This window comes from Procambarus clarkii, chromosome 37, assembly GCF_040958095.1.
Source record: "Procambarus clarkii isolate CNS0578487 chromosome 37, FALCON_Pclarkii_2.0, whole genome shotgun sequence".
NCBI lineage: Eukaryota > Metazoa > Arthropoda > Malacostraca > Decapoda > Cambaridae > Procambarus > Procambarus clarkii.
Genome location: NC_091186.1, coordinates 9763208 through 9774962, shown reverse-complemented (window position 1 = coordinate 9774962; position 11755 = coordinate 9763208). Strand labels below are relative to the sequence as shown.

The window sequence follows — 11755 nt, the reverse complement described above, 5'->3', positions numbered from 1 at the left end:
TGTGTGTGTATGTAGGGTGTATTTGTGTGTGTGTGTGTGTGTATGTAGGGTGTATTTGTGTGTGTGTAGGGGTATCTGAGTGTGTGTGTGTGTAGGGATATTTGTATTCACCTAGTTGTCCTTATGGGAGTTGAACTCTGGCTCTTCCGGCCCACCTCTCAACTGTCAATCATTTTTCACATTTTTGAAAATGCTGATTTTTCACACACACGCACGCAATGCCTCAACACCCCCCACCCCTGATCAATGATCAACAGGGAATGATCATTGCACTATGTACAATGCTATGTACCTGAAAGTGCAAGAAAGGCTTGTCCCACAGACAGACAGCAAGAAGGGCACGGGAGTCGACACACAGCGAGACAGCAACAAGCACCAGCAACAGACAGACCGACAGGCACACGGACGGGGGACCAGACGGCATTCACCGAGAATTAACAGTGAACGAAGGACATGTTCTGACTTGCTAATATTATCATGGTGGGGGACGGAAATTATGTAGTGAGGGGCACAGTCCCTTGTGGGGAGAGTCGAGGCAAGGAATGGACGGGCTCTATGGGGTGGTGGAATGGACGGGCTCTATGGGGCGGTAGAATGGACGGGCTCTATGGGGCGGTGGCATGGACGGGCTCTATGGGGCGGTGGCATGGACGGGCTCTATGGGGCGGTGGAATGGACGGGCTCTATGGGGCGGTAGAATGGACGGGCTCTATGGGGCGGTGGCATGGACGGGCTCTATGGGGCGGTGGAATGGACGGGCTCTATGGGGCGGTAGAATGGACGGGCTCTATGGGGCGGTGGCATGGACGGGCTCTATGGGGCGGTGGCATGGACGGGCTCTATGGGGCGGTGGCATGAACGGGCTCTACGGGGCGGTGGCATGGATGGGCTCTATGGGGCGGTGGCATGGACGGGCTCTATGGGGAGGTGGCATGGACGGGCTCTATGGGGCGGTGGCATGGACGGGCTCTATGGGGCGGTGGCATGAACGGGCTCTACGGGGCGGTAGCATGGACGGGCTCTATGGGGCGGTGGCATGGACGGGCTCTATGGGGAGGTGGCATGGACGGGCTCTATGGGGCGGTGGCATGGACGGGCTCTATGGGGCGGTGGCATGAACGGGCTCTACGGGGCGGTGGCATGGACGGGCTCTATGGGGCGGTGGCATGGATGGGCTCTATGGTGTTAAACTACGTCGTGATTGGCCAAGTGAACCGTTGAGGACTCATCAGACCAATCACAAGGCAGGAATCTTACCGGGACGAGCTGTTGTTGTTTTTCAACCACATATTCAACTACCAATATGTAGGCATCAATGATGTAACCTCCCCCACTCTGCCATTAACCGTAGAGGTGCCGCAGGGCAGCATCTTGGGACCCTCCTGTTTCTTATATACATCAAAGTACTCCCTAATGTCTCTAATGTGCTTAAACCTATATTGTTTGCTGATGATACTACTCTCATCTACTCTGACCCCAACCCACTCATATTAAATAATGTTGAAAACAATGAATTAAAACAAGTTCACTTGTGGATGTCAACCAACAAACTCACACTAAACATAGAAAAGACCCACTGCGGGCCGCTCCAAGCAACAGCCTAGTGGACCAAACTCTCACAAGTCAAGCCTGGCCTCGGGGGTGGCTGTACAAGAATGTAAACACATCATGCTATGTACTCTCATAAACCCAATGTAACTTCTTGTATATATATTAATAAATAAATAAATATAAATAAGATTTGGCCACATCTGTGGTAGAAAAACTCTCCTACTTTGACAGGCTAAGATATAGCTGATATAGAAACTAGTGTGCTATTAAGCCTTTACCACTGAAGGTGATTAAGATGCTTATACAAGCTCAGGTTATAGTTACATCACAAACATTGTATAACTGATGCATTATAGGCACTCTTGGGTACAAGTCCGATATATCATCAAGTGTTCCAGTATTCGTGTATAGAGTTCAGCATGCCTCAGCCCAGGAGGGCGACAGTCAGTCAGTATGGGGACATTCTACAATATAATGTTCATGGGAGTATGTTTTCTTTATCACAAAGTTGACACACGGTGTATTCTGACACTTTCACAAAGTTGACACACGGTGTATTCTGACACTTTCACAAAGTTGACACACGGTGTATTCTGACACTTTCACAAAGTTGACACGCGGTGTATTGGCCACCTCGAGGGCCAGCCTGCGCACAGTTGCCAGGCAAGACATAAAAGGGCCGACATCGAGAGGTTTGGTCAGACGTCTCCAAATCTCCGTGTGGTCAAGGTAATGTTTTATTGGTGTAGTTACAACTAATGGTTAATGGTACACTTTGTCGGAGGAGAGTCAGCCAGAGATCTCACTTAGTTGTGCTAATGGGGGTTGAGCTTCGGCTCTTTGGTCCTGCCTCTTAACTGTCAATCATCTGATGTACAGGTTCCGGAGCCTACTTGGTTCTGTTATATTTACATTTGAAACTGTGTATGGAGTCAGCCTCCACCACATCACTGCCCAATGCATTCCGTCTGCTAACTACTCTGACACTGAACAACTTTCGATCTAATGTCTCTGTGGCTCATTGGGGTATACAGTTCCCACCTGTGTCCCTTTATTCGTGTTCTACCTGTACTAAATAATAGGTCCTGTCAATATGACAGGTCCTGTCAACATGACAGGACCTCTGGAGGGACCTGTCCTCTGTCATGTGAGCATGACAGGAGCTGTGGTGAATGTTCTGTTGTGATAACTCCGTTTAGAAGCTGAGTTTTGTTTTGAGTATATATATTTTTTTTTTGAGATATATACAAGAGTTGTTACATTCTTGTACACTATAACACTATATAACTCAAACAATGTTTACTTCGGTCTTCCACAGGTAGAGTGACGATGGTGTGCGCCTCTTTCTACCTCATCTACCTCAGTAAGTCTACTTGCTATGTCTACTTTCATAAGTAATGACCAATGGGTTTCGTAGTTCAGTTGGTAACGTTCTCGACTTACAGTCGGGGATCCCAGGGGTCGATTCCCGGAGCGGGAGAGAAATGGTTGAGAATGGTTTTTTTTTCACCTATTGTCTCTATTCACCTAGCAGTAAATAGGTACCCGGGAGTTAGGCAACTGTTGTGGGGATGCATCCTGGGAAAGGTCAGTACTTCCCCCTGGGCGAGACGTCGATATAACCTAATCCTAAAAACGTATATACACAGGCTTCGTGTCCCCCAAAACATGAATTATTATGTAATTATGCCCCCTGGGGTATAAGCGATGCTATATACAACTTTGAGACAGAGGTCCCCCCATGCACCAAGAGAGCAGTTATCATGCTCATATCGCCTGAAACTATAGAATGCAATTTAGCAACGGACTGGAGACCAACAATGCACGGTGTTACTTGATTTTTCAACCATGTTCCCCCCTCTTTTACCTCTATTTTTATTTGTTCTCAACACATTTTATTATTTTTACCCATTAGTTTTAAGCTTTAGTCATTAATGTTTTTCCTGCCCGAAACGCTTTGCGTAATAGTGGCTTTAGGCATTGTATGTACTAGCTCTATCTATTAACCCAACAAACTTTGTAAAATCTCTTTATGTATGTACCTTACCTAAATAAACATTTATTATTATTTATTATTATTATTATTACAATGGTCCAGGACGGACCGAAACGTGGTCGTCCCTTCACCTTCTAGTGTGTGGTCTGGTCAACTTACTTTAGCCACGTTATTGTGACTCATCGCCTGCACGTTGTTACGTCAACAAAATCTGGCAAAAGAGTGGATAATAACAGCCAATAGAAGTAGAGAAAGCTCTATTCATCCACAGATCTTCAGTACCAGCTACTGGTACTGGTAATAGGTTCAAACAGCCGCCACTTACGGGCTATTCATGCCCGTGCCACCTCTTGGGTGGCTTAGTCTACACCAATCAGAGTCCTCGCCTTGCTGGCCATAATGATTCCTTCACGATGATACACTAAAGCAACTTCTGAGAAGGAACGCATGAAAAAAATGTACAGTAGTTGTAAAACATGACGACCAAACCATATTAAAATATATGTAAAATAAATTGTTGTAAAATAAAAATTATTATATTGTCTTTACGTTGTGAAATAAAAAATTACATTACGTTGCCAAATATTTTATTAAATGAGCTTGACTGTGAAAAAAGACAAAATCAAATAACATTAAAAAAAGAACAGTGTTATTATAAATAAATAAACTATTGTTGTTATTATAGTGTGCGATATGTGGGTTATACCCGGAGCAGCAAAACCTAGCGACCTCCCACTCCTACACCAGCCGTCACACTGGGCTCCAAGTCTAGCCAGCGCCACCACCACCACCTCACCCTCCTCCCACAGCCACAGGTAACTGGTTACCCGTCATCTGATTGGCTAATGCAGCCCGTCCTTCAAAAATGGGGAGGTAAATGTAACAGCACAAATAAGTGCAATTATGTACTATTCATAGCAGTCAGGAATTGTACTTATTTTCACTTAGTATTAAACCGTACTGTCAAATATATTGTGAATATTTGAGTTTACCTGAATAAAAAACCACGACCTAACCTAACCTTCTTAGTGTGTGAGGACAAGCATTTTATTGCTGAGTTAGCAGCAGCCCACAGTTGCTACAACAACGTCCGCACCAGGCCAAGCCCCTCCCCACTGGGGGCCCAACACACAGGTGGAAATGTCAGGTGGAGATCTCAGACAACGGTACAGAATACTTAATGAATTGTACAAGGAGAACCACCTTACAACGTTTGTGATACCAGAGGCCGTGTTCACCACCTGCTCTACTACACCAGAGGCCGTGTTCACCACCTGCTCTACTACACCAGAGGCCGTGTTCACCACCTGCTCTACTACACCAGAGGCCGTGTTCACCACCTGCTCTACTACACCAGAGGCCGTGTTCACCACCTGCTCTACTACACCAGAGGCCGTGTTCACCACCTGCTCTACTACACCAGAGGCCGTGTTCACCACCTGCTCTACTACACCAGAGGCCGTGTTCACCACCTGCTCTACTACACCAGAGGCCGTGTTCACCACCTGCTCTACTACAACAGAGGCCGTGTTCACCACCTGCTCTACTACAACAGAGGCCAACCCTACACCAGCCTGTCAACCCGACCCCGGCAAACGCCAGCACTTCGACGGCTCCTCAACCGATCTCAACACCTGCTGAACCATCAACTGTCATCGTACCTGCAAGTCAACCATCACCGATCTCACAAAAGTCTGACCCAGCCCTGACGACAGCAAAGGCAGCTGAAAACACAGACGGAGCAGCAAGCCCGCTATCTTTCAATTTGTGTGGGACAAAAGGGAAATTATTCAACCCTTATATGTCCCTCAGGTTGCAAACATCAAATCAAGACCCCAGAGTGGCGGAATTTCAAGTACCAGTGCGGGACTAAATCTTAGAAAACTCAAATGGACTTCTCTACTCAGCCTACGACCAAGTCTCGTTCAGAGAAGTGGCCTCAGAAGGCCTGTCTAACCCCAGGAGATTCTTAATCTACAACATCTGTAACCCAGCCGCGCCACTGGACGTCATCGATGTGGTTGACCGGACGATCACACACAAAGAAGCAGACGGCACCGAGACTGTAACCCACGTAGACAAGAAAAGCTTAAGACATACAATATGCAGCCGTGTATGGCGCCCTGCTGAAGGTGAAGTCAACATACCATCAACAGTGAAAGAAGCACCTAACAGAAAGAAGAAATGACCCTAAACAAGCCAACTGCAGAACTGTGACCAACTGAAGGCAGCTGCCTTCTTCCCCCGCTTTAGGAGGATGGGGATCTGATTTTGCTCGTTTTGAGGTGGTGGAACCCCTGCAAGCTTCAGGGACCGACGTGGAAGACAGAAGACTCCAGCTTTAAAGTAAGTAAGTAAGTAATTATCAAAAGAAGGCACCAAACCGGGAAGGCTATGTAGCACCATCAAATACGCAAAATAATCAGAGGGCGCTAAATATCACCAAGGATGCCAATACGAGAACAAAAACGCATAAGGCGAACGATATCAAAAGTATCCGAGTCGCCAAGAATTCTATCGAGGGACAGGTGACCGCGAGGGGCGGTCGGAAAGCAAGACACACGCTCGTCCTGGAAGTCAGGACATTCAAGAAGGACATGCACGACCGTAAGAGGGACAATGCAACTAGGACAATAAGGAGCAGGGCGGCGCTCCATCAAGTGACCATGGGTTAAGCGAGTATGGCCAATACGCAACCTCGCCAGAGCTGTTTCCCACCGCCGGTTACGGTGGAAGGAGGACGGCCACGAGGAAACACAACATTTAAGAGTACGTAGCTTGTTACCAGTAACAGACAACCAAGAAGCCTGCCAACGGGTAAGGACTGAGGAATGGATAACCGGGTAAAAGTCGGAATACGGAATGCCTTTACGAGAGATGGGACAAGAGCGGACAGCTTCCTTAGCGGCAGCATCCGCACGCTCATTTAAAGACACACCAATATGGTTGGGAACCCAACAAAACTCAACCGACTTAAATTTACTGTGAACGAGAAACGGCCAATGCTGGATCTCGACAACTACTGGATGAACTGGATTAAAGGACCCGAGAGCCATGAGGGCACTACGAGAGTCAACAACAACCTGTTACGAACCCGGATCCAGCGTCCGAGCACGGAGTAGTAAACGACCGCGCCATCTGTGGGTCGGCTCCCGAAACCCCCCCGCCAAACGCCGACGACACCTGGTGAGGATGCCGTGTATCAGCTACGAGGGCCAGTTTCCAGTCCCGTTCAGCACTCTACACCGCCGCCACTGACCTCTGGTGAGGTGGTGCTCCGACGACAGTGCCATCTATGGACTGGATACGTCAGGTGTTTGTGCCAGAGCCCGTAAGTAAGGTGTTTTAGTGTGTCCCAGTCATTGATGACGTGTCTGTTTACAGAGTCGACCTGGGACCGCTGTGTTGAAGGTTGAGTCAGTCTACCCGAGGCAGCCAGTCTCCATACCTTGAACGTTGCTGCAGCTGTTGTGAAGTCGTCCCCCCGGAAGAACACTGTGGTGTGTTAGCCTGCCAGTGGAGTGGCAGTAAGAGGATTTACCCGGGACCGACTGTTGGAGACGATCATCCACTGGGGTATTGAGGACAGGAGGGTGATTTGTGATATCACACGAGACTCCTGTCTAGGGCGTACCCCTTATATCATTCGTGGACTGGCCGTACCAGCCTTGGTGGCTCAGTACCTGCCAGCAGACCAGCTGGACGTGTGGTTGACGGCCTCCACGACGGTGCCCCCAGTGGACCTGTGTTTTGGCTGACCTGTGGCCAGGGTAGGCTCAACTTCTTTGGATATTTCGTTGTGTGGCCACGAAGAAGCACCAAGGACTCGGCACCGAGAGTTGTGGCACCAGAGTCTTCAGCAGAAGACTATATTGTGTATAATCCCCTTGTATAGTGTTAATACCCCTCCCCCTGTGCACCTTTTGATTTTATATATTTAATTGGTGATGGTGACAAGTATAATCTTAAGTTCTTAGCTTTCTTTCCCTACTCCCTTTTAAATTACTTGCGTCACGGATCTCATCCCTTGATAGCCAATACTGGCTTGGGAACGGATACATTATATCTTCCTCTAACAACATCAGAGTAAGGACCCCGTTGCGTCCCGAGAGGGCCGTAACACAACCACAAAGGAAGACTGACAACGAGAAAGCAGGAGACGAAGAGCATAGAGAATAGCATAAAGTTCCGCTGTAAAGATGCTAGTCTCCGGAGGCAAGCGACACATATAAGTGCGATCAGGAAAAACAACAGAGTAGCCAACACCGTCCGCTGACTTAGACCCATCGGTGAAGACAGAAACGGAGCGGGAGTGAGAAGAAAAGTGCTCGAGGAAAAGGCGTTTTAGAACCGTAGGAGGGGTAAAAGCTTTAGTGATACGGGTCAAGGAAGTACAAAACCGCGGAAGAGGGACCCTCCACGGGGGCAAAGAAGGAACAACACGAGGAGACACATCAGAAATACGAACGGAGAGAGAATCCTGTAGGCGAGATAACCGGACAGAAAGAGGGAGGTGGTGAAGAGGAACAGGAACCGCAGGAGGGGTAAAAGTTAAAGCACGACAGAGGCGAGAGGAAGGATGTTGCAAGGACCGCGCAAGATAGCGAAGACAGTAGCGATCACGGCGGTCCTGGAGAGACAGGAAGCCAGTGTCAACATACAAGCTAAGGATGGGAGTCGAACGAAAGGCACCAGAACTGAGGCGCAACCCAGTATGGTGCAAAGCATCAAGACGGCGAAGAGTAGAAGGAGAAGCAGACGAGTAAGCAGGGCAACCATAATCGAGCTTAGACAGGACGAGAGAGGAATGTAAAGCAAGGAGAGTGCGCCTATCTGCCCCCCAAGAAGTATGGGACAAGACCCGAAGGAGGGTAAGGGCCTTAGAGCACTCAACACGGAGGTAAGAGATATGGGGAGACCAAGACAAACGAGTGTCAAGAAATAACCCCAAAAGCTTCGCGGAATCTTTGTATTCAAGGGGATGACCATAAAGTGACAAAGAGGGACGAAGAACAACCCGTTTTCGCGTAAAAGTCATGGCACAAGTCTTAGAAGTAGAGAACTTGAAGCCATGACCTGTGGCTCAAGACGACACGGCATCAATTGCAAGTTGAAGCCGGCGGTGAAGGAGAGGCGAATCATCACCCTGACAACAAAGGGTAAGATCATCGACATAGAGAGCGGAGAAGACACTTGAAGGAAGAGAGGAAAGAAGACCATTGAGGGCAACCAGAAAAAGAGTAGTGCTCAGAACACTACCCTGGGGCACACCTTCGTATTGCTGAAAAGAGGGAGAGAGCGGTACCAAGGCGCACACGAAAGGAACGACGAGAGAGGAAGCTGCGGAGAAAGAGAGGGAGATGACCACGAAGGCCAAAAGAATGAAGTTGAGATAGGATATGATAACGCCAAGTGGTGTCGTAAGCCTTTTCCAGGTCAAAATGGACGGCAACAACGGAGGTCTTCGCAGCAAAAGCAGTACGAATATAGACCTCCAAGTTCACCAGGACATCTGTCGTGCTGCGGCACTTGCGGAAACCAAATTGAGAAGGGGAGAGGAGGTGATGGTGTTCCAGGAACCACATCAGACGAACGTTAACCATACGTTCAAAGAGTTTGCAGACACAACTTGTGAGAGCAATAGGGCGAAAGTCCTTAGGGGAAGTACCCAGAGACCCCGGTTTGCGAACAGTGAGGACAACGGCATCGAGCCAGTCCTTGGGGACTGACGACGACTCCCAGATCCGATTATACAGACTCAGTAAATACTGAGACGTGCTCGGAGGGAGATGGCGAAGCATCTCTTAATGAATACCATCGGAGCCCGCCGCCGTAGAACCGCAGAGGGCCAGGGCAGAACGAAGTTCAGAGAGAGAGAAGGGATCATTATAGGGAAGCTGAAGATGAGTGCAGAAATCTAAAGGACGAGACTCAAGGACAGGTTTACGAAGAAGGAAAGATTGGGGAAGATGAAGACCAGAGCTAACAGAAGAAAAGTGGGAACCCAGTTCGGAAGCGACCTGCAACGGGTCCGCCACAAGAGTATCATGGAGGTGAAGGACCGGAGAAACATCGGGAACGAACTTACCCGCTATCTTGCGGATACGCTTCCAGATCTGTGGCAGAGGAGTTTCGGACGTAATTGTTGAGACATAAGACGCCCAATATTCACGTTTAGCCGTACGGATGGCCCTACGGGCCACCGCACTCGCTTTCCGAAAGAAAAGAAAAGAATCGGTCGTCTGCCTACGGCGGTGCCTCTTCCAGGCTGCACGCTTACAGCGGACAGCCCGAGCACAGTCCGCATTCCACCAGGGAACGCACTTCCGTGGACCCCGAGAGGAAGAGCGAGGAATAGAGCGGAGGGCAGCGTTGAAGACAGTGTCATGAAAAAGGAGGAGAGCGCGAGAGAGAGGCAGAAGGGAGAGGTCAGAGAGAGCAGCACTGAGGGTAAATAGGGTCCAGTCTGCCTTAGCAAACTGCCACCTAGGGAAAGAGAGGGAAGGGCGATAAGAGAAAAAGGAAACAAGGATGGGGAAATGATCACTTCCATGGAGGTCATCAAGAACCTGCCACGTGAAATCTAAGTAAAGAGAAGAAGAGCAGAGAGAAAGATCAAGACAAGAAAGGGTGCGAGTCCGAGAGTCCAAATGAGTGGGCTCACCAGAATTCAGAAGAGACAGGGAAGAAGAGAGGAGAAACGGCTCAAGGAGGCGACCCCGGGTATTCGTCAGAACGTCACCCCAAAGAGAATGACGACAATTGAAGTCACCCAGCAGGAGCACAGGCTCCGGCAAGGAGTCTAGGAGGTGTTTCAAATCAGGAAGAGAGAGCGGGACACTCGGGGGGAGATAAATGGAACAAACTGTGTACCATTTCCCCACAAAGATACGAGCAGCAGAACAATGAAGAGGCGAAGGAAAAAGTAAAGGAACAAAGGGAACATCAGCCCGAATCAAGAGAGCAGAAGAATTAGAAGCCCCAGCAATGGCTGGGGGGGGGGGGGGGGGAGAGAAAGGAATAGCCACGAAAACGACCAGGACGAGCACCAAGCATTGGCTCCTGGAGACAGACACAAAGGGGCGAAAACCGCGAAATCAGAAGTTGGAGTTCGAGGAAATTGGCGTAATAACCTCGAACGTTCCATTGAAGAATGGACAACGACGAGAAGAGAAAGGACAAAAACAGAGAACAAGGAAGAAACAAAGGCGAAAGAGCAACAGAGCACGTTAAAGAATATCAGGGTCGGGATCAGGGTCAGCAAAGTCAGGGTTAGGGGGCATGGGTAAACTGAGCAAAGACGGAGGGAAGGAAACGGGAGAACAGATCAGAGGTGGGCGGGCGGGGTCCGGAGGAGGAGGAGGAGGAGGAGGAAGAGGAGGAGACAATGGAGAGGAGCAGTCAAGGACAGCAGCAGGAAGAGGGGGAGTAGAAAGAGGGGAGCGCACCCCAGCAAGAGCAGCAACCGAAAGGGAAGCAGGGGCCAAAGAAACCTCCATAGCAGGAACAGGGGGCACAAGCACTGAAACGGGAGGGGAAGGAGCAACAGATCCAGAAGGAGGAGCTGAGGAAGAAAGCGAAGCCTTCTTACCCGCCTGGGAAGAGGAAGGAGAGGAGCCAGGCTTACGCTTCTGACTTAGAGACAGGTGTCCCAGCAACTACGTACCGGGCAACGGATTCCAGTGTCTCAACAGGAGAAGCCGAACGAGAGCACACACGACGGCCGGTAGGAGAGCGATGGACATCCGCCCGCACCGACAGGCGGCGGGGAGAGCCGATAGATGGAGGAAGAGGATGGAAAGGAGGAACGGAGGGAGACGAGGAAGAAGACACAGGAGACAAGACAGACCGGGTAGAAGGAAGGGGGAACCCCAGACAGAGGACCAGGAGGAGGATCCTGCGGGAGAGAACCCAAAGGAACAGAGGAGGGGCAGTGGGCGCAGCAGGGTCCAAGGCCCGGAAACGGTTGTGAGTCTGAGGAAGGCGGGAAGGACGAGGAGAGGAAGAGCGCAACACGCGAGCATAAGAGATATTAGCATAAGGCGGGAGCCGGCGAACCTGGCGCCTCGCCTCAGGAAAAGATAAACGCTCCCGGTGCTTCAAGTTGAGGACGGCTGCCTCAAGCTTGTAATGGACACACGCACGGGAGAAGGTAGGATGGGCCTCACCGCAGTTGAGGCAACGAGCCTGGGGAGAAGTGCACTCCGA

General features: G+C 49.7%; 1 protein-coding gene and 1 long non-coding RNA gene across 2 annotated transcripts; both read left to right on the top strand.

Moving 5' to 3' along the window:
* Positions 1-1076: 1076 nt before the first annotated feature.
* LOC138371950 (uncharacterized) lies at positions 1077-4406 on the top strand. The gene is made up of 3 exons (XR_011230585.1): positions 1077-2280; positions 2870-2914; positions 4233-4406. It is a non-coding gene; the product is annotated as an uncharacterized lncRNA (long non-coding RNA).
* A 281-nt stretch (positions 4407-4687) lies between these two features.
* On the top strand, positions 4688-5188 carry LOC138372124 (uncharacterized). Its single transcript, XM_069337437.1, has one exon. The coding sequence runs from the start codon at positions 4688-4690 to the stop codon at positions 5186-5188; it is 501 nt and encodes a 166-aa protein (XP_069193538.1).
* The last annotated feature ends 6567 nt before the right edge of the window (positions 5189-11755 follow it).

Excerpts from the sequence above, each read along its gene's own strand:
- LOC138372124 (XM_069337437.1), top strand. The coding sequence starts at position 4,688 with ATGTCAGGTGGAGATCTCAGACAACGGTACAGAATACTTAATGAATTG.